The sequence below is a fragment of the Acinonyx jubatus genome, chromosome C1, assembly GCF_027475565.1.
Source record: "Acinonyx jubatus isolate Ajub_Pintada_27869175 chromosome C1, VMU_Ajub_asm_v1.0, whole genome shotgun sequence".
NCBI lineage: Eukaryota > Metazoa > Chordata > Mammalia > Carnivora > Felidae > Acinonyx > Acinonyx jubatus.
The window spans coordinates 36637599-36656469 of NC_069381.1; the positions used below are offsets into that span (position 1 = coordinate 36637599).

Genomic DNA, 18871 nt, shown 5'->3' on the forward strand with positions numbered 1-18871 from the left:
GGATAACTGGCATCACTCCAATTACACAGGAGAGGGTGAGCAGAATGCTGACTTCCTGCAGCATTTGTAGATTTCCTTACCATATCACTCTGCAGTAAGTCCATGGTTTTCTTGTGTTCATCCATGGTTTTCTGTACTGCCTCCACAGCGAGATGGACACTGTTTAACGTATTGCCAATGGTAGCTACGCTCTGAACAGAAACATGTTGTAAGGTCAGTGTGTTTTCCTTTTTAAAAACTTTAATAGTTTTTTAAAGATATGACTGATATACAATAAACTTCACATATTCAAAATGTGTAAGTTGGTAAGTTTTGACATATATATACACACCTGGGAAACCATTAGCACAATCGATATAATAAACATTCATCACTCCCAAGTTTCCTCAAGCCCCTTTGTAATTCTTCTTCTCCTGCCCTCCAGCAACCACTGATCCACTATATATCAGTTTGCACTTTCTAGAATTTTGTATAAAGGGGACCAGTGAGTGAGCATGTGGGTTTTTTTTTTTTTTTGGTTTCATTTTTTGTTTTATTGGTATGGCTTCTTTCACTTAGCTTCATTAGTTTAAGATTAACCCATGCCGTAGCCACTTAGCTTGTTGCTGAGAAGCATTCCATCATACGGATACAACACAATTTAACTACTCATCTGTTGATGGACATTTATGGGTTGTTTTCTCTATCTGACTAGTATAAATAAAGCTGCCTTCAGAATTCATGTACAAGTCTTTATGTGGGCATATGTTTTCATTTCCCTTCATCATATGCTTTCTTATCACCATCATACCTAGGAGGTGAATGGCTAATCATATGGTAGATATATGCTTTACTTAATTTAAAAAGCTGCCAAGATCTGTTCTAGAATGATTATACCATTTTACATTCCTATTGGCAATGTAGGAGAATTCCAGTTCCCTCATATTCTCATCAATACTGCTACCTTCAGTCTTTTCAATTTTCGCCATTCTTTTGGGAGTGCAGTGGTCTATCCCTGTAATTTTAGGGTAAGCACTGACCGGTACTTTTAATTATTTCAAGCCTCTTCAAATTGAATTTCATGTAGCGTATGCAGAGACAATTAACAGGAATCTACACGTTTATGTTTATATACAGTTGACTCTTCAATAATGCAGGGGTTAGGGTGCGGACCCCTTATGTAATTGAAAATCTACATATAACTTCTAACTCCCCAAAAACTTAACTAAAATAGCCTGTTGTTGACCAGAAGCCTACCAATAGCATAAGCACTTAACACATATTTTGTATATTATATGTATTATACACTATATTTTTACAATAAAGATACTGTTGTTAAGAAAATCAAAAGAGAGGGGCGGGTGGATGGCTCAGTCAGTTAAGTGCCCGACTCTTGGTCTCAGCTCAGGTCATGATCTCACAGTCTGTGGGTTCGAGCCCTGCACTGGGCTCTATGCTGACACAGTGGTGCCTGCTTGGGATTCTCTCTCCCTCTCTCTCCGTCCCTCTCCCATGTGCACGTGCTTGCTCTCTCAAAATAAATAACAAAAAAGAAAATCATTAAAAAAATTCATTTACAGGACTGTACTGTATTTACTGAAAAAAAAATTGATGTACAAGTGGACTGCACAGCTCAAACCTACGTTGTTCAAAGATCACCTGTATATATAAAATTATATATGTAAAACAAATAATTTTCCCAATTTAAAGGACTTTTCCTAGAGAAAAACTAAGTCTTTGTCTTAAAAAAAAAATTCTAGTTCATAAATCTGGAACCCACAGATAAGGTTCTCTTACCAATGGCCCTTACTAAGCCCTGTGGTAGAGCAGACAGGCAGAAGGCCACAGCTAACACTGCAGATTGCCACTGTGTCAGGAGCAAATGAGGGCTTTTAAATGAAAATGGGTGGAAGCATTATTGGCTTTGGGAAACCCAGTGTTGCAGAGATGAAGGAAAAATTCCATTTGGCAGCGTTTGTTCCTCCTTTGCTTTAGAATCCCATCAGCATCTGCTGAGTGGAATGAGCCGTGAGTAGTGGCTTACTTTGTCTTCATTAGGTTTAAGGAGCCCAAGTGGACTGGGGACTTGGGAAACATGATTCTGAAACCATCACTTTAAAAAGACCTGTCCTAAGGGAACATCCAAAAGAGTGTTACTGTTTGGTGGATGTTTGCCTTTTATTAAGATATACTGACAGTTTTATTGGTTTTATACTAAATATGTTAGTATTTCTAACCAAGGTTGTTTTTATTACACTGACAGCCAAGAATCCAAAAGACCAAGAGACGACATTTTCAACATTTAAAAAAATCAACGAGATACACTAAAGTCAGGTATCTGAGATGACCTACCACTTCAAAACTGAGCCACTTGTATTAAAAGTAGTTATCTGACATTATAAACACACAGATTTGCAAAGAGAAAACACACTGGTACAAGTCTCTAAGTTGGGATGTTATCTATGCAAACTGTTGTTAACAGAAGTGATGGGTGTTCAAAGACATCTACTGTTAGAGAATCCTCTCTTGTTGGATGTACGAGCCCATTAGGATGCAAGACAGTAAGCTCTTGTTTAAGATTTTTTTTTTTAAGGAAGCAGCTGACAGAGCCATGTGAATTCCAGAGCAAAACCCTGAAACTAGTATTCTTACCACTTGCAAAATGCCTGGCACAAACTGGAGGAAGCTCCCCAAATGTTTATTGAATTAATAAGTGCAATAAACCAATTTTTTTTAATATTTATTTTTTGAGAGACAGAGAGCGCGAGCAAGTGGGGGAGGGGAAGAGAGAGGAGGAGAGAGAATCCGAAGAGGACTCTGCACTGACAGCAGAGAGCCTAATGGAGGGCTTGAACTCATGAACTTCAAGACAATGACTTGAGCTGAAGCCAGACGTTTAACTGCCTGAGCCACCCAGGCACCCCTCAATGGCGTTTTCTAACGCAAGACTGCCAGAGTTGTTTCTGTGCTAAAGATTACAGAAGCCTACCTTTTTTCCATTGGACCCTTGGGAATGATGACAAGAAGAACTTACTTTATTATGGTTGTCTCCCTGCCTTCTCCCTCCCCCACTTTAAATTGTAAGCAGATGACCATCTTGGATAAACAGGAAAGTACGGAGACTGAGCACACATGGGTGGTATGGCTATAAAATACAAAGTTCTGTTTCTGCATGTGACATAGTAGTGTTTCACTCCTTTGTGGAAATGATTTATATGTTTATGGAGCCTGGCATATAATAAAACTTATCACACACTAATTTTTAAAAGTCAAAGATCCTAGATTTGGGACCCATTTTTTTAAGGCTCCCTTGCTCCAGAATCCCTTTCGTTTCCTGCTGCAGGGGCTGATGTTGCTTGTGTCTCAATTAGGCACCTTTTTCTCCTTCCTACCCGTGGCCACTCTCCCTATTCAGCTCTACAGATCACTTTATATTATTCACCTGGTTTGTTACTGCCACCTGCTCTGGGCCTGAATCCTAGGGATCAAGTAAACAAAAATTCCAAATTATTTTTTGCCTAGGCCCTAGAGTTTAGGATATATACATAGGAGTGAATTGCTTAGAGTATGTGCACCTTTACCTTTATAAAAAAATATATAATGTTTTCCAAAATGCTTTTTACCAATTTATACTCCCAGCAGGAGTCTTTGAAAGTTTTCTTTGCTCCACATCCTTGCCAATACCTATCATATCCTAAACTTTTAATTCTTGCATTTCCCTCAAATTAGTATTGTTTTTAAACAACCTCTTAACCAAGAAAAAAAATAGCAATTTAGAGCAACTCTCCTGTACAAGTGGTCTGCTTTCATGAGGACATTGTGGATGATGAATTGAAAAGGCAAGTGATGAGAAGCAAACCCACGTTTGTTAACCTAAGAGTCCCCGAAGAGAAATCCTGGGATTCAGGGAGGCAAATAAAAAGGTGTGAATCCGTACAAACCACAACTAAACTCACCTGTTGCAAATTAAAGGCCCAACTAACCAAACTAAAACAGAGATGTTCTGAACTGTTCAGAACACAGTGATATACTCTATTACTGCCCTCCTGGGCCAGAGGATTTCAAATGCCATGCTTTCAAAGAAAACTTGTAAGAAGCTAAAATTACAGCAACAGGTTAATCTCAGTGTCCAAATGCAGCACTTACCTTCTGAAGTCCCTCTACAGTGGCAGGCAAGCTAATTAAGTCCGCAGCAGACTTAACATTGGCTTTGAGGTGGTTTACTGCAGAAGTCAACAGAGAAATCTGAAAGGAAGAGAGTAACAAAAAATGACAACGGAATCTGGAGAATGAATGCTTCCTTCACAGACTCTATGGCTGCTGATGGTATGAAGGCACTCCAGACATCATACCCTGTCAGCTCATGAGAAGAAAGGGAACTGCAGCACTTTGGAAAGAACTGAGATCTGGAAGGCAGTAGTAATATCTCTTTTTTCTCTGCTCAATTTAAACACTAGTGCCAAAGAGGGAAGGGGAAGTATTATTGCTTACCCTACTCTTGGCAGCTACAAGATCCAAAATCTTAAATAAACGAAAAGATGCAGTAATCGTAACATAATCCCTCAACAATTGGACAAGGAGGAGGCTAATGATCAAGGACCCCTGAAAGATTTCATTTTGGTAAAAAAAATAACACGTTGGGTATTTACTGAACTTTGGTTGCTGACCAAGTGGGAACATACATTATAAAGTAAAAGCCCATCATCACAAAATATAGTCTACAGGAACTTGTACAACACTTGAAACTACTTGGGGATCAGTTTTGGTTTAACAATGTGATTAACATTTCAAACTCAATAGCTCAATCAAAGTAGTACTCTGTACCTGAAAGGGCTCAATAAATACCCACTGACTCGCTGACTGATTCAGTACATGTATTAAAATTGGAACAGAATAAAAATAAAATGTGTCTTCCCGTCTGCTATTTAGGGGTAGAATTCTAAATAGCTGGATTTCTCTCTTGAATGAGGACTGGGGAAATCTGTATAATACATAATTTCAGGCTGTAGAAATCACATTCTAAACACCTTTATCGTGTGGCTCAAAACATTCTTTAAAGATTCTTAGTTCCAAACTGCTTTCCTGTCCCCAATTCTAGGATCAGAACACAGATCTACCAACAGCAATTATATTCAGAATGGCCTCACACAGTAACCACTCAAGTTTCTGGGCACCTGTTATGTGCCTAACTCTGGTAGGCACCAGAGAGCTAGCAGACAAAGTAAACCTGATCCTTCATTTTTTCCTTCAATAAATGCCGGGCATCTCTGTGCTAAGCACTGCTGCAGACACTATGGAGACAGTGGCAAACAAGACCATGAGGCTTGCTCTCGAGGAGCTTACAGCCTAGTAGAAGGTGAAAGAAAAACAAAGAAGAAAAGCACCAGATTAAGTACTAGGAAGAATTTCAACAGATTCCTGGAGCAATTGACAGTGTGTTCTGAACAAGAAGCCTAGTAAGGAGCCCAGTAACTTAGGAACTGAGTTCTCTTTACCTGTTTCCTTTTAGGAGGGGTATGTTCAGGGACTTCGGGTCCATTTTCACTCATTCATTACTGCAACAAATGAGACCTATTCCATACCAGTGGTGAGTGATCTTGTGGTATTTACATTTTAGTGCAAGCAGACAGACAATTTTATATAAGAAAAACACTAGTGCGGTGGCTGGGTGGCTCAGTTGGTTAAGCGTCCAACTTCGGTTCAGTTCATGGTCTCACTGTTGAGTTGGAGCCCTGCATTGGGCTCTGTGCCAACAGCTCGAGCCTGGAGCCTGCTTTGGATTCTGTCTCCCTCTCTCTGCCCCTTCCCCACATGCGCTCTTTCAATGTCTCGCAAAAATAAATAAACATTAAAAAAAAAATTTTTTTTTAAAGAAAAAAAAAAAAACACTGGTTAGTGAGGTGCATTAGAAGAAAATTTAAAATAAGTTGACTTGATGAGTGACCGGGTTGCTACCTTAGATTAGATGGTAGCAAATAGATTAGATTAGCTGAGGCTTCGATGAGGGATGAAAATTGAACTGAGATCTTAATAATAAGGAATTAGTCAAAGATTGAATGAAGTACGTTGCAGGGCGGAGGGAATTGCTAGGACAAATGCCTCTGTGCAGGGAAGAGCTTGGCATATCTAAAGAACAGAAAGAAGGCTCAGTGGAAGGAACTGTAATGTGAGTGAGAAAGGGGGAGGAGGAAGGAGAAACAGGGAGAGACTGAGGAAGGGAGAAACTGAAGGAGGAAGGGAAGGAGGGAGGTGGAGGGGTAGAGGTAGGTAGGTAACATTAAAGAAATAATTAAGTACTAGATGGTATACTGAATAAAGTTCAGTGAAAAGAATATTTGTGTAGCCTGAAAGGGACAGGCTTCACTGAAGGAGGGCTCAAATTAGACTCTGATGGAGAAGGATTTTATATATAAAAATAAAGCAGCTATTCTTCCTAGGTTAAATAGGTGAGTGTGGCATTAGGAAATAGGGAGCAACAGCATGAACGGGTCCAGGAATACCTTTTCTTCATGGCATTTCTCAAAGTGACAATAATTTATGTATTTGTGTGATTACTTGATTAAGGATACTCTCTCCCACTAGACTGTAAGCTCCATGACATCAAGGACCATGTGTATTTTCACATTTTCCATAATATGCGTGGCACATAGACAAGGATTGGTTAAGTATTTACTGAAAGCAATGTATGTATGGCTGAGAAAGAACACTCTGTGTCTAGGATGGACGCTGAGAAGACTAGTCCAAGCAGAGTAGAGGGTAGAGGCCAGGAAGGAGGAGATAAGCCTAAATAAGTAGTCGACTCATTTTTCTCCCCAGTAAAATGCCTAAAACAATAAAAACTGTTTAACAACAATCATCTCATAGGGACATCTGAATGTTTTAAAATAGGTCTACAAAGTGTCTGAGAGTCTTCCCTTCAAGAAGTGGAACATCATCCTTTTCCCTTGAGTGTGGCCTGTCCCTAGTGACTTCCTTTCAGCCTACACTAGACAGTGGAAGTGACAACAACTTTGGACACTAGGTGTTTAAAAGCACCAGGGCTTCCTCTTTGGATCACTCGCTCAGCTGCCCTGCTATGAGAACACTCAAGCAGCCCTGTGGAGAAGCCCACATTGAGAGGAACTGAGACCTGCTGCCAACAGCCATACGAGTGAAGATCCTCTAGTCCCAGGGAAGCCTTCACATGATGCAGCCTTGGCCTACATCTTAAATGCAACTTTACAGAGATCCTAGCCAGAACCACTCAACTAAGATGCTCCCAAATTCCTTACCCCCAGACACTGTGAGATCACAAATGTTTGCTGTTTTAAGTCATTAAGTTTTGAGACAAAAGTAACACAGTGAAAGATGACTAATACAGGCCACGAGGATTAAATGAGATATATAACTAAAGTTCGTAGCATAGTTCTTAGTACAAACAAAATACCTGATAAGTGTTAGCTCTTTATTTTTTTTATTTAAAAAAAAAAATTTTTTTTTAACGTTTATTTATTTTTGAGACAGAGAGACAGAGCATGAATGGGGGAAGGTCAGAGAGAGGGAGACACAGAATCTGAAACAGGCTCCACGCTCTGAGCTGTCAGCACAGAGCCTGACGCGGGGCTCGAACTCACGGACCGCGAGATCATGACCTGAGCCGAAGTCGGCGGCTTAGCCGACTGAGCCACCCAGGCGCCTCGTGTTAGCTCTTTAATAGTGAAATTTAATAAGCACTTGAACATGTAATTCTCCATAAATGCTCCAAAATATTCAGAATACTCTTCAACGTTCCAACTCTATGCACTTGAAATCAATGTGGTTGAGAAACCTCAGCCCACAGAGATATTCTCAGCAAACTATAACCTCTTAAGAGTAGCAATTACATCACAGAGGTTGCTTTAATCCACGCCTTTAAAAAGATATGAATAATACTGGGGTTTGAAAAGGACATAAGGAAAAAGGCATTCTTAATGGGAATGTAAACTGGAGAAGACCTGTAAGAACGTTATCTAGGAGTATCTGTCAAAATTTGAGTGCTTATATCCTTTAATTTAGCAATTTCATTTCTAGAAATCTATCTACACATAACTTGCTCATGTACACAAAGATGTACGCACGAGAATATTTACTCCTTCCTTATTTGTAATAGCAAGACACTAGAAACCATTTTATCTATTGCTAAGGATAAAGAGATGTATTCAGGGAACAAAACAAGTTGTATAATATATACTGAATGACTCCATCCATTTGGTCTCATACACACACGCTAACCCATAAGCTAATTCATATTAAAAGCTATTATGATTTTGTTAGAAAGGGGACTAGAAGAATGCAGTCCAGACCAATGGCAGTGGACACCCATGGGGACAAGAAATGTGTATGTGACGGGGGAACATACAGAGATGAGGGTTGAAAGGGAATTTTCATAAGAGTTCCTTACGTGTTTTACTGTTTAAACCTTACATAAGAATACATTCACATACTACTCATAAAATTTTAAACACAAAAGATGGGAACGAAATACACATAGGAAAAAGACATCACAACTCTGGAAGGGTTTAATAGATTTCCTTGGCTGGCCCTTTCTTCCATGCCCTTCACTGGGCCTTCCAAGGCTATCTGAACATGCTTAGCTCAAATATAAAAGCTAGGAAGGAGGCCATCCTACAGGTAGGTATGTTTTACTGAGTACTCCAAAGTATGTACACAATCAACTCAATACCAATCTGATGGTGAGAATATGGTTATTCTACATGCCCCATCAATTTTGCAGTTACCTTTTGGCCACCTAAGGGAACAAATTCCTTCCACTGACAATAGGCCGTCCTAAAAGACACAAGCTGTGTTCTGGGTGGAGTGATCCAGGTAGACACTATTCTCCCGGGTACTGCAATATCCTGAGGCTACGGTAGAGTCTGATGCTAATCAGAAGTATCTCAAGAATGGCAACTGCCTCCCATTTAAATGGCCAGTGTAGGATGGAGGCAGGGGTGGGGGACACCTGGAATAAAAAACCCAAAAAAAAAACCCCACAAATGGCCAGTGTGGTTGGGGGCAGCCACCACTTCACCCAAAACCAGAGGAGCAGGTGAAAGCCAGGCCTAGGGTATCAGCTGCCTCCCTGAAAGAGGATGCGCTGACCATTAACTCTCTAATTACCAAACATCACTTAGGACCTCTTATTTATAAGTCTTGAGCCCCACACTGGTCACTAGGACTCAACTACATCCCCGTAACTGCAAAGCTGGACTCCATCTGTCAGCACTCCTCTCTCAAGAGTGGAGTAATGTTAGTATCTGTGGAAAATTACAGCAAAGCTACATGTGGAACTAGAGTGGACAGACAAGGGGCACTCTCCTTTTACTATCTCTGGGACTCCTCTGGTCTCTAATAGACATTCTAGAATGTCAGATAGGATTCAAGTATGACAGAATTTATCTCTAAAAGTCACACGCTGTAGTTCAAAGAGTCTCAAAAGTTGAATTAAGAAAAAATTCCACATTCCAGCCAAAAGATTATTCATGACTTTTATGCATATTACATGACTTTTCATTAGCAGAATTAAAAATAACTACTGTAGACCATTTGCTTATCAGACCATCTCCTACTATAAAGTCTGAAATGCTGCTTTTTCTGCTCTGGGGCTAAAATTAAGGATTCTTTAAACAGTAAGTAAAAAAGTTACTAAAACAGATAATCATCAGTGTTGAATGATAAGTCTTAGTAGAAACCTGACATCACAACCTTTCAACTTGATCTACTGAGCACTTACTGCATCCTATAGAGGATATAAAGATGTAAGGCAGAATGGAAAACTGGAAAGAAAACGGGCTCCCATGCCTTGAATATTTTAATGTTAGCAATGCTACGCATCTATGTAACCTTGAGCAAACTACTTAACCTCTTTGGGCCTCCGTTTTCATATCTGTAAAATGGAGATACTACCTCCTAATTCAAAGGGCTATAGAACCAAAAAAGGAGACCACGTTATGTCATGCATTTAACAGTGGACTACACAAAGAAAACATTTCATGAATGGCAGTTGTCATCTTAACTGCCATCATCATCATCATCACCATCATCAGGCTTAAAGTTCGCACTACAGTATATGACCTTGTACTGTAATTAGATGCATATACAAATAATTATAACATAAGGTTATTGGGACTGAGTGCCAAAAGGGATACAGAGCATACTATAAAAAGGCACTCAAGGTCCTCTGGCTCTTGCTGACATATCCTTACTTCTGGCCTCTTTCTGCCAAACTATAGCTATAATGAACTACTAAAATTCTCTAAACACACCGTGGTTTTCATTTGTCTATTCTTTTGGACATAGAATATATTCTCATTATTTGTAATAGTTACGTTCTAGAAAGTTGCAGCAAAAACTGAATTAGTGGCTACTGAACCATTGCTCCTAAGGGAAGCAGAGGGTTAGGTTCCTGAGAGCTCTCTGGTCACATTTTTGGCTACTGGTCAATATTATACGTAACCCTTGATTACGTGTGTTTCTGTTTAAAGACATCTTATTAAACGTATATTGCCGAACTCATGCCTGAAACTTATCTAACACACGTATTTTCTCTGTAAGGCATATCACAGCCTTTCTGCACTTAGGAATATTAGCTAGTACTTCAGCACTATGCTAGGGGGACATTTCAAACAGTGAAATCACCAAAAACTCCACAGAAGTGTGAAAACATTCCACTAACTATAGTTCGAAAAGGAAATCTGTTTACAGTATGAGAGCTGAAACAACAGAGTGTCACTTTGTTTGACATCACCTGGAAACATTTGTGTTGGGTGACTCAAATATTTTGCCACTGTATGCCCATCAGTGAATGACTATGAAAGCACCACAAGTAAGGATTTGGGGGTTAAAAACAAATTTTAGCAAGTAGGTGAATTCACAAATATAGAATCTCCAAATAAGGATAAACTTTAGTAATGTTTTACCTATGACACTCTTCTTTCTGCAAACTTCACCTGGCCAACTCCTATGTGCCCTTCAGGACTCAGCTCAAGATACGTGAGAAGCCTCGTCTGGCCCCAGCATGCTCGTTAATACATACTTAAAAATACCCTCACAGCACTCATGTGGACCTGTTTCTTATTGCTCAAGAGGCTGTATAACAATTGTTCACTCTTATCTCCTCCATTTGACTGTAAGAGCCTTGAGGCAGAAGTCACATCATTTTTGGTTTTGAATCCAAGGCCTAATTCTAAAAGAGCAGCTCATTAAACATTTGTTGAATTACCGGCCTTCAAAGAAGGGGGAGGAGACTCCCTATAATGGATGAGAATGGCTATGGGTATGAAATTAGAGATTTCTCATGAATAAAACAGAAAAGTAAATGAGATTTTAACTATTAGTTTAAAGGTTTGCAATGCAAAATTTGATTTTAACTTATTTCAAATTAATGGCTTTCTTTTTTCAACTCACACTGTGATAAGGACAGTTCTTGTTAAGTGGTATAATCCATTTTCTTATTGTTTAAGCCACTCTGAGTTGTTCTTTAAAAAATAATTTGCCAATAAAAGCATCTTAACTGACAGTTACCCTTAGATATGGAAACATGGTTAAATACTAATTTTATTTTTAGACCTATTTTGATTTAGGACAAATGCCTTTTACTTGAGTACACCATCAGATATGTGTATCATTAATTTCAGAACATCACTCAGAGAGTGAAGGGCTCCCCTTGGACCAACATAAAGCTCACTTCACTACCACGCATCCTCCTATGCCGTTGCCAGAAGAGAATTCCTCTGCATCAGGCTGGTCTCATCAGTCCCCTCATCTCTGAAGATCTATGGAGACTAAAATGGAAAGGGCTTCAGTTCAATCTCTCCCAGTTTTGTACATGAAACCCTAGGATTGAAGTAAACTTGTCTGTATGCCTGCCTTCCCAGGTACTTCTTGCGTTAAAAATAACAGCCTGGCCAAGAACAAAATGATTCTTTTGTTGCTAGATTCCTGGTTAAAGAGAGTTCAGAAGCCAAAATATGTAGCAAACATTTGAAAATCTGTGTGACCTCTCACACCAAGTACCAATTTCCTCTTTGACTCTTCCCACAATGCCGATTTACGTGAAGGAGATGGGAAAGAGCTGACATTGACTCTTCATCTTGAAAGATTTCATTCTTGCCTCTTCATGACTAACTATATCAATGGAATCCATGGCTTGCCCCAGTGAGGGATGCTAATTAATTATTTCTCAGTGCTTTGCTGTGGTCTATTTTCACCTGATATAATCTCTGGTCAAACTGCTAATTTGCTCTGTCAATATAAGCAAGGCTACAATTTATCCTATTCTTTTTACAAAAAGGGAGTGAATACTTGCTTTTCCTTTATTACTGAGAATCCAAAGACAAATGATAACAAGTAAATACTAGGTGCTACAACCCATCAATTATTTCATGAGTGATTTAGAACTGAATAGAAATAGAACTGAATAGAAACCAGTAAACATAAAGCATATTAAGGGTAAGTTACTGTTTTCAGAAACTTTTATTTAGGTTACCCATATATGTATGGAGATAAATGTTTACTGGGTAATGACATAAAACATTTATTTTTATGGGTTCGAGGCCAAAGTCTGAAAACCACTGACACAGGCCACTGACCCCTGGTCTCAAGAGCTGAACTGCCCCTCTCACACTGCTGCTGAAAGATGAGGGTAGCTTTGGAAATGTGTGTAAGCACTTTATTCTAGCACAGAGCTCCCTGCCAGTGGCTGATTCCGAACATTGTGACTCCATTCTGAAGAAGAGAGTATCTTCTTAGCTCCAATGAAGATGGTATATTTATTTTTAAATACTTTGCAGGTATACCATTCATTTGGTACTTGAGTTGTCTTGCCAATGCATAGCTTTTGTAACTAAACTGCAAAAACTGGGGACAGAGGCTGAGTACCTAGTGGCAACTATAGTACCTTATACATAGGAGATTCTCGACCAACATCCTTTGCATTAGCCCTTTTCCTATGGCAGAACCCCTCTTCTGGAATCAAAGCCTACTGAGAACTGGCCAATTTAGGGGCTTTTCCTCTAGGCTTGCTACCAACTCTGCTACCTCTTCCTATGCTACTCTAGAATAACTATTATTAGCTATTGATGGTTTACAGATTTTTTTTTTCTTACAACAGTGTATAGCACTAAACTCAAGGCTGCAACTGTAAGTCTGTGAACTCTAATTAAACAAAATAAGCTCTCATTATCTAATACAAATAGACTACCCATTTTTCTTAGAGGTCAGAATGACACTCTTTCTTTATCTGACACCTACAATGCTCCTTAGGAAATATTGACTCAAGAACTTCTAACTCCCTCCAAACTACTCTATTTGGTAAAACTGTTGCTTTACAGAAAAGGCTAACATCTTAAATATTTGGCAAATGCAAAACTATTACCCATTCTGCCTGACTGTAATGTGTTCGGATCATAGCATGCAAGACATCATTTCAAAAAGTAAGACAACTGGAAGTGAGTGCTCTATACCTACAAATTCATACTAAACAAACTAAATATTCACAGACTACACAGAAATAAAATCACACATTTGCTACCTGCTTATTCATTTCTGTAATGTTTATCCAGACTCTGTTCAATCCCAGCTCCCCAGATTCAATCTTCTCGAGTTGTTTTTGTTTGCTGAGCAGTTCTTCGTTAAGTTTGGGAATTTCTTGGAATGAGCTTTTCTGATTAGATTCCACTAAAAGCAAAAACAAGAATAATCATAAACAGCCAAAGTTCCTCACGACTCCAAGATGAAAAAATGATCATACGTTAGGAAAGAAGACAGATTAGTAAAGTTAATCCTGATAGGATGACTGAATTTGTATCTGATCAGCTATACTGTTCTTTTATTTATGCAAACATATATCTTTAATACTAAAGCTCCATTTTAACTGGGGCTATTTCACTACAGGCAACTTTTAAAAGTCAGATGGCTAAAAATGATAAAGTATCAGCAAAAAGAGTTGGACTTGGATCTTAACTGTGTAACTTACTGTGATCTTGAGTAAATTACTCAAATTCTTTGAGCTCAGTTTCCTCATCAGGGATAAAATATACTTTATAGGGCTTTATTTTTATTTATTTTTAGTTTTTTTAAATGTTTGTTTATTCTTTGAGAGAGACAGCATGAGTAGAGGAGGGGCAGAGAGAGGGAGACACAGAATCTGAAGCTGGCTCCAGGCTCTGAGCTGTCAGCACAGAGCTCGATGCGGGGCTCGAACTCACAGAGTGTGAGATCATGACCTGAGCCCAAGTCGGACACTTAACCAACTGAGCCACCCAGGCGCCCCGAGGATTTTTGGAATTAAGTGAAAGAATGGCTGTAAAGTAAGTACTAAACAGGGCTGGTCAGGCATACAATAAGTGATAAATAAATATTAAGTATTAACCAGAGCAATTAAGGAGATTTGTGATTAGTCAGTGAAGATTTATAAACCTTACTCCATTAATGCTCAAGGTGACATCAAAAGTATATCTCGAAGTGCTTAGATTTACTTTTTTTATATCTCAAACTGGTCAAATGCAAGATAGGTTCTTAATCACCTTTCAAGTGCTGTCATGAGGATTACAATTCTAAATCTTTTTCATAAACAGCAAAGTGTTTCCTCAAATCTTAAATCAACCCAAAAGCTCAAAGTGAAATAGAAGATAAAGGAACATGTTAGGTGAAGCACAGGGTGATATTTGAACTTTCCTTTGGGAAACTGTAACTTCTGACTGGTTTAGAGATTTGCCAGCCTGAATGCAGAGGCCTGAAAGAGTCCTTCCTCTTCTGCCTGATAAGCTATTGTACATTTCCTTTAAAACCAAAAAAACAAAACAAACAAAACAAAAAAACCCCTGGCATACAGGACAGATATATAACAATTTACTAAAATTTAAGCACCATGACTTTTTTTGGTTCCTCCCTGTGAAGCCAGCTTTGGAATATACCTGACACATCTTAGGCACTCAGTAAGTATCACTGATCAAATAAATCTGGTCTGTGCTTACCTCCCAACCACATTTCTCATCACTTTACATAACTCTTCAAACTATCTCCCAGCCAAATGGATTTCCCAGACATGAACCTCTTTAAGCCTCGGTGACCCTGCGCACACTATTCTTTCTTCCTAAATGCCCTTGGCTTGCTCCTTCTCCATTTGTTACTTTAGCCTAGTTAATTCCTTTCAAGATTCAGCACAAATAGCTGGGCTCCCGGCTTGGACCACCACCACTTTACCATTCCAAACTCTGCAATGCACTTAACACACTGTGCTCATTACATACATTTAACACATCTGTCCTCCTCTATCAGACCAAGAGAGAGCTGCTTAAGGACAGGGACCAGGTTTTATTTGTCACGTATTTCCAGCACACAGCACAGTGCCAGGTACACAGAAGCACCCAAATGCTTGTCCAGGGAAATAACTGTAGGGTATGAAATGGAACTAATGTTATCCTATTAAGTAAAACAAAGAAAATGCAATCAAACAAACTCAACAACAAAAAGTCCCCAACAAAACTGGGGATGGGGTGGTGGTGGTATCCCTACTGCAAACAAGCCCACTACCTCAAAATTCAGATTTAAAAAATTAGATATTTTTATTAATTTTTCAAAAATATGTGTGAAATGGTTTCTTTACAAATGAAAGATTTCCCTTAGTGCTTTTATTTTTTTCCCCCCCTCAGGGCTTTTAATGTAATATTTGACTCACACAGTTTGCAGGAAAACATCCATCCAACAGTAAGAACATTTTACCAGTCTAAATTAATACAGCACTTAGCATTTCACTGAATTTCTTTTACGTTTTCAGTGAGGTTGTAAAGTAAAACTTATCCCACATATGCCTGTCATTCTCAGGTGGTCAAATGTCCCAACTGGGGGGTGGGAGGGGAGCCGGAATCTTTCCTATAGTTTATATGAAAGAAGTAGAAGGCAGGAGTGGAAGAAGAAATAAGACAAATACATCAGTAACTTGGGTCACAGTTATCAACTAACAAACAAATAAAGCTGATAAGCCCTGAAAACACCCTAGATACTTAAGATGGTATGAGCCAAGAGATGATCATTTTCATTATCTGATTTGGGGCTTTTTAGGAGAGACCAGCTCAGTCAAGGTATTTTGACTACATAAACGGGAGGAAGGGTAGCAAACAACTTATAATTACTAATTTATGTTCTTTCAACATGGAAAGCAACTCATTTAAAATTTGGTATACTAATACTCAAAGGACTTTACATAGCTCTTTTTCTGATCTCTAAGATAATGAAATAGAGATTTCTGCATACACTCTGGTCAGAATACATACAGTATCGACAGCAATATTTTATATTTAACACTTTAGTTTGCAATAAACTTTTGTGTAATCATTCAAACTCGTTATGGAGTCTCTACCATGTACCCAGTCCTGCATGCAGCACTAGTGCATACAGAAGACCCTGAAGCTTTCAGCCTACGGGGGAGCAAGGTGTTGTCACAGAGTTACTATGCAATGTGACAGATGTTACGACAGAGAGATGCCCAAAGTGCTTTGGTAGCATAAATAGGTCTTTGTGTTCTATGGATGAGAAAATCATGGCTCAGAAAGAATAAGCGACTTATCTAAGTTTTACAGCTAGCAATGAGCAACCCAGGATTCATCAGTCAAATCTGCTCTTAGGGCCAGTACTCTCTCTAGAATACTCCAGCTGTCAGACACTTACCTCCTAAAGCCTTCATCACCACAAGAACACTTTTAAGTTCTGTACTAAATGACCAAACTGCTACTCTGCCTGTGTGACTGAAGAGATGGCCTAATTTATTAATATTTTCCTTCTTTTCCAAATTCTTTTTCTCTACTCTAGTGTTTCATTGTTGAATGACAGGGAGGGATGGTTGAGAACGGAACCTTCCTTAGAATAACTGTGGAGGTCTTCTGAAGTACCTGGGTCTGGAAAGAATACTGAGCTGAGTTTCAAGGCCAGTTAGTACCTTTAGCTTCAGTATCAAGTTACTTTTGGACCACAAGGAAAAATACCAAGTCTATCGGATTTGCTTTCTATTTCAGATATTTCAGCAATCCTGCCTCCTTTCCTGACAAATGTCTTTGAGAAGTTATTGAAATAAAGAACAAGGGCTCTGAATTTCCCAAAAAGCTAGTAAAGCCAGACCAGCAGGTGGTCTTAATTAAATCAGTGGTTTCCAGGGTCCTCTTGAAAAACAAGAAATAAATTTCTTGAAATATATTTAAAGTAGAAATGTAATTCAAAGAAAGACTATTTAAGCTTAACATGACTGACCTCATTTACTCAAGATAATGGTTTAAAAAAAAAAAAAACACCTCTGAGGCCAGTGGTCCACGATGGTTCAGCCTACTGACTATGCCCCGTGATCTACCCCCTAGAAGTCCTGCTTTAGACATTACAGGGCTGACATTTCTTTTTTTTAATTTTTAATTTTTTAAAATGTTATTTATTATTGAGAAAGAGAGAGAGACAGAGCATGAGCATGGGAGGGGCAGAGAGAGAGGGAGACACAGAATCCAAAGGAGGCTCCAGGCTCTGGGCTGTCAGCACAGAGCCCAACACAGGGCTTGAACCCATGAATCATGAGATCATGACCTAAGCCGAAGTCGGACACTTAACCGACTGAGCCACCCAGACACCCCTACAGAGCTGGCATTTCTATTGCAGAAAACCAAAGACAACAAAGCAGCTGGACTGACCATTCCAAATCTGCTTCACTCAGCTGGCTGACAAATGTAGTCAGGGTCCCAGGGGACTGTTGCTCAATGGTAGAAAGCAGGTCTCATAGTTCAGGGTACAATTCCTGGCATCTCCTGAATGTAGTATTTCCAGGGATTGATATTAACAAGTGTTCAACAAATATTTGTTGACTGATTGATTGCCAGGTCAATTATGTGTATACACTTCAAATATACATTTCTAAAAAAAGAAATTCCCTGAAAAGCTCAGCTAAGGTATAAATTACATGGGTGTCCTGTAAACACAAGCACAGGGCAGTCAGAGAAAGGAACCCCTGGAGGGTAGAAGTGAGCAATGTTTTGAAACGTATAAATAAATAATTGCTATACATGATCAAAACAAACTATAGCACAAACCTAGGTGGCCCAATTAATTATATAGAGATGAGGGCACAGGCAGGTGTCTTTAGTGGTTATATATAGTTAAACATTGTTTCTGAGAACCTCATTTCCAAGTTATGATTACTGGCTTACAAAGACAACACTGGCCTTAAAAACACTTTGTAAAACTGGTATGGACAGCCATTAAGGAAGGAAATTAATTAGAATACAAATCTCATTTTTTCTTATACTGTATTCTGATTCCACCAGTTGATTAAACATATAGGTCAAGATGATTCTGGCAGAGAACTGTGGTTTACCCAGTTCCATTCCCTGAATCAGAAGAAAAGCAAAATTAGTATTTCAACATTTTTTTCAAGCAACATCACTAAGAACTTTACTATCACAGTAACTAAGGATTAGCTGCCTCTAGGTCAGGTTCGGAACTTGAATAACTGCAGGCAGCAAACAGAGGGTGGGGTGAAGGAAAGCCTGGAGGTTGTGATCTCCGAAGGACGGAGATGGGAAGAAGGGACACAGCTCTAATTCCAGTTCTGGAGCCAGATTTTGTTAAAACCTTGAGAAAGCCTAGTGGTCAGTTACCCCATGTGCTAATACTGCTAGGGTTAAGGCATTTGGGATTAACTTGAAACTGGTTCTTTAGCTTAGAAAATTAACTCCTGAATCCTAGAACTAAAGATCTCAGTGTTGCTGAAGGAAGATACTTAGGTTAAATCTGGTGGAAGCTACTATGCAAATACACCTTTCAAATAAAGTACCTCGGACATGGCAAAATATAATTTTATAATTTAAAATATATAAAACTCTTGAACTTGAAAAAAAAG

The 18871-nt window shown here is 39.0% G+C and overlaps 1 protein-coding gene across 2 annotated transcripts in view; it reads right to left on the reverse strand.

The window, feature by feature from the left end:
- EFCAB14 (EF-hand calcium binding domain 14) overlaps positions 1–18871 on the reverse strand; it is a 38217-nt gene that overhangs the window by 16109 nt on the left and 3237 nt on the right. For both annotated transcript variants that reach the window (XM_015070581.3, XM_015070573.3), the window contains exons 3-5: positions 13529–13674; positions 4126–4224; positions 81–191 (exon numbers count right to left, since the gene is read on the reverse strand). In XM_015070581.3, coding sequence (XP_014926067.1) covers positions 81–191; positions 4126–4224; positions 13529–13674 — 356 coding nt within the window. The remainder of the gene's footprint in view (positions 1–80; positions 192–4125; positions 4225–13528; positions 13675–18871) is intronic.